General features: G+C 38.8%; 1 protein-coding gene across 1 annotated transcript in view; it reads right to left on the reverse strand.

The window, feature by feature from the left end:
• Positions 1–1,474: 1,474 nt before the first annotated feature.
• The window catches only part of MCF2L (MCF.2 cell line derived transforming sequence like), a 92,696-nt gene continuing 92,260 nt past the window's right edge, over positions 1,475–1,910 (reverse strand). Inside the window, exon 27 of the mRNA XM_087938158.1 lies at positions 1,475–1,517. Within this exon, the coding sequence (XP_087794284.1) occupies positions 1,475–1,517 (43 nt within the window). The remainder of the gene's footprint in view (positions 1,518–1,910) is intronic.

The following is a 1,910-nucleotide window of genomic DNA, read 5'->3' on the forward strand; positions in this document are numbered from 1 at the left end:
AGTTCCAGATTGTTCTGGTTACACCATGAGGCAAGTTGTATAACCTCCTGTCTGTATGCAGATTCATCATTGTCTCGAATGAGACCAATCACTGTTGTGTCATCAGCAAACTTCAGTATTTTAACAGATGGATCGTTTGAGATGCAGTCATTGGTATATAGGGAGAAGTGGAGATAGCACATGGCTTTGGGGGGGCCCTGTGCTGATTGTACAGGTATCGGATGTGATTCCGCCTAGCTTCACCTGCTGCTTCCTGTCTGCTAGGAAGCTTATGATCCACTTACAGGTATGTTCAGGTACCTCTAGTTGGTTTAATTTACTTAGAAGAGTGTCTGGAATGATGGTATTGAATGCTGAACTGAAGTCTACAAAGGACCCTTGCGTAGGTATTGGAGATTCAAGGTGTTGTAGGATGTAATGCAGAGCCATGTTAACAGCATCATCTGTCAATCTATTTTCTCGGTATGCAAACTGCATCGGATCTAACAGTGGATCCGTGATGGTTTTCATGTGGGACAGCACAAGCCTTTCAAAGATTTTCATAACTACAGATGTTAGAGCAACTGGTCTGTAGTCATTCAGTTCCTTGTTGGAGGGTTTCTTTGGCACTGGGATGATGGTAGAACATTTGAAGCAGGAAGGAACATAGCACATCTCTAGTGATCTATTGAAGATTCAAGAAATATTCAAGAAATTCTTGAATATTAAAGAAATTAAAACAATCTGCTCTACCTTGTGCAACCAAACACTCATGCTCTAGATGGAAGACTTAACCCCAAGGCTTTGAGAGTAAAACCTGTTCAGCTCAGAAAGTGAAAGTACCCTTGATGGACTAAACTAGGGGTCTTCAAACTTGACAGCTTTAAGACTTGTGGGCTGCCACTCCCAGAATTCCTCTTCCAGTCATATTCGCTCAGGAATTCTGGGAGTTGAAGTCCTCAAGTCTTAAACTTGCCAAGTTTGAAGACCCTTGGACTAAACTAAAGAAACAGGATGAACTATAGCTCTGGGGTTAGCAGGGTGTGATGAGGAAGCTATTGGCTGAGTCCTTTTGATCTTTGTCATGACTGGTCAGAAAGAAAATCAATGAATACAGATAAAATGGATGTTTGTTCTAAGAAAAAAAATGTAGCTGAGAAATGTATCTCATCTTTGCAAAGGGTTAGGCATTGCCTTACTCCAACAAAATACAGAGATTGGGTTTAGTTTAGTTCTTTGCATATGAAAGTATATCTAAACATGCAGAGGAGAAGCTACTGCAAAGACTTCACATAGCTCCAGTTCTGTAGATGGGAGGGATAAGGAGATGGATGTGATAAAACATTTAAACACATTAAAAAATTCCTAACACATAAAGGAAAATTAGAGTATTCTGTAGTGTCACATGAAATTTCATAGCAGTAGGTGTCCTAGAGTAACGCAGTTTAATTTATATGGTTTAAAAAACACAAATGCATACCTTGAATTAGAAAGTTCAGCTAATATGGTTTTCTATGTAATTACTCTTGGCAGTTGATCTGGTTAAGAATACAGTTTAGAAAGATAACATTTAAAAATAATGTTAATTAATCCTGTCTTAATTAAATATTCAGTGCATTCTAGAGCCACAGACTTTTCATTTAAAAAAATCCCATTCAAACAATGATGCAGCAAAATCTTTATAATGTGCATCTAATCACACAGTCTCACTGATTTCTCTATGCCAAATATTTACATCATGAGAATATGGTTTATATCATTTTAATTCCAAAATGATCAGAATTCTAAGCCATGGTGGCACAGTGGTTAAATGCAGTACTGCAGGCTACTTCTGGCTGCTAACAATTCGGCAGTTCAAGTCTCACCAGGCTCAAGGTTGACCCTTCCAAGGTGGGTAAAATGAGGACTCAGATTGGGGGCAATGTGCTGAC

The sequence above is a fragment of the Pseudonaja textilis genome, chromosome 8, assembly GCF_049901715.1.
Source record: "Pseudonaja textilis isolate UNSWEBS1 chromosome 8, rPseTex1.2, whole genome shotgun sequence".
NCBI lineage: Eukaryota > Metazoa > Chordata > Lepidosauria > Squamata > Elapidae > Pseudonaja > Pseudonaja textilis.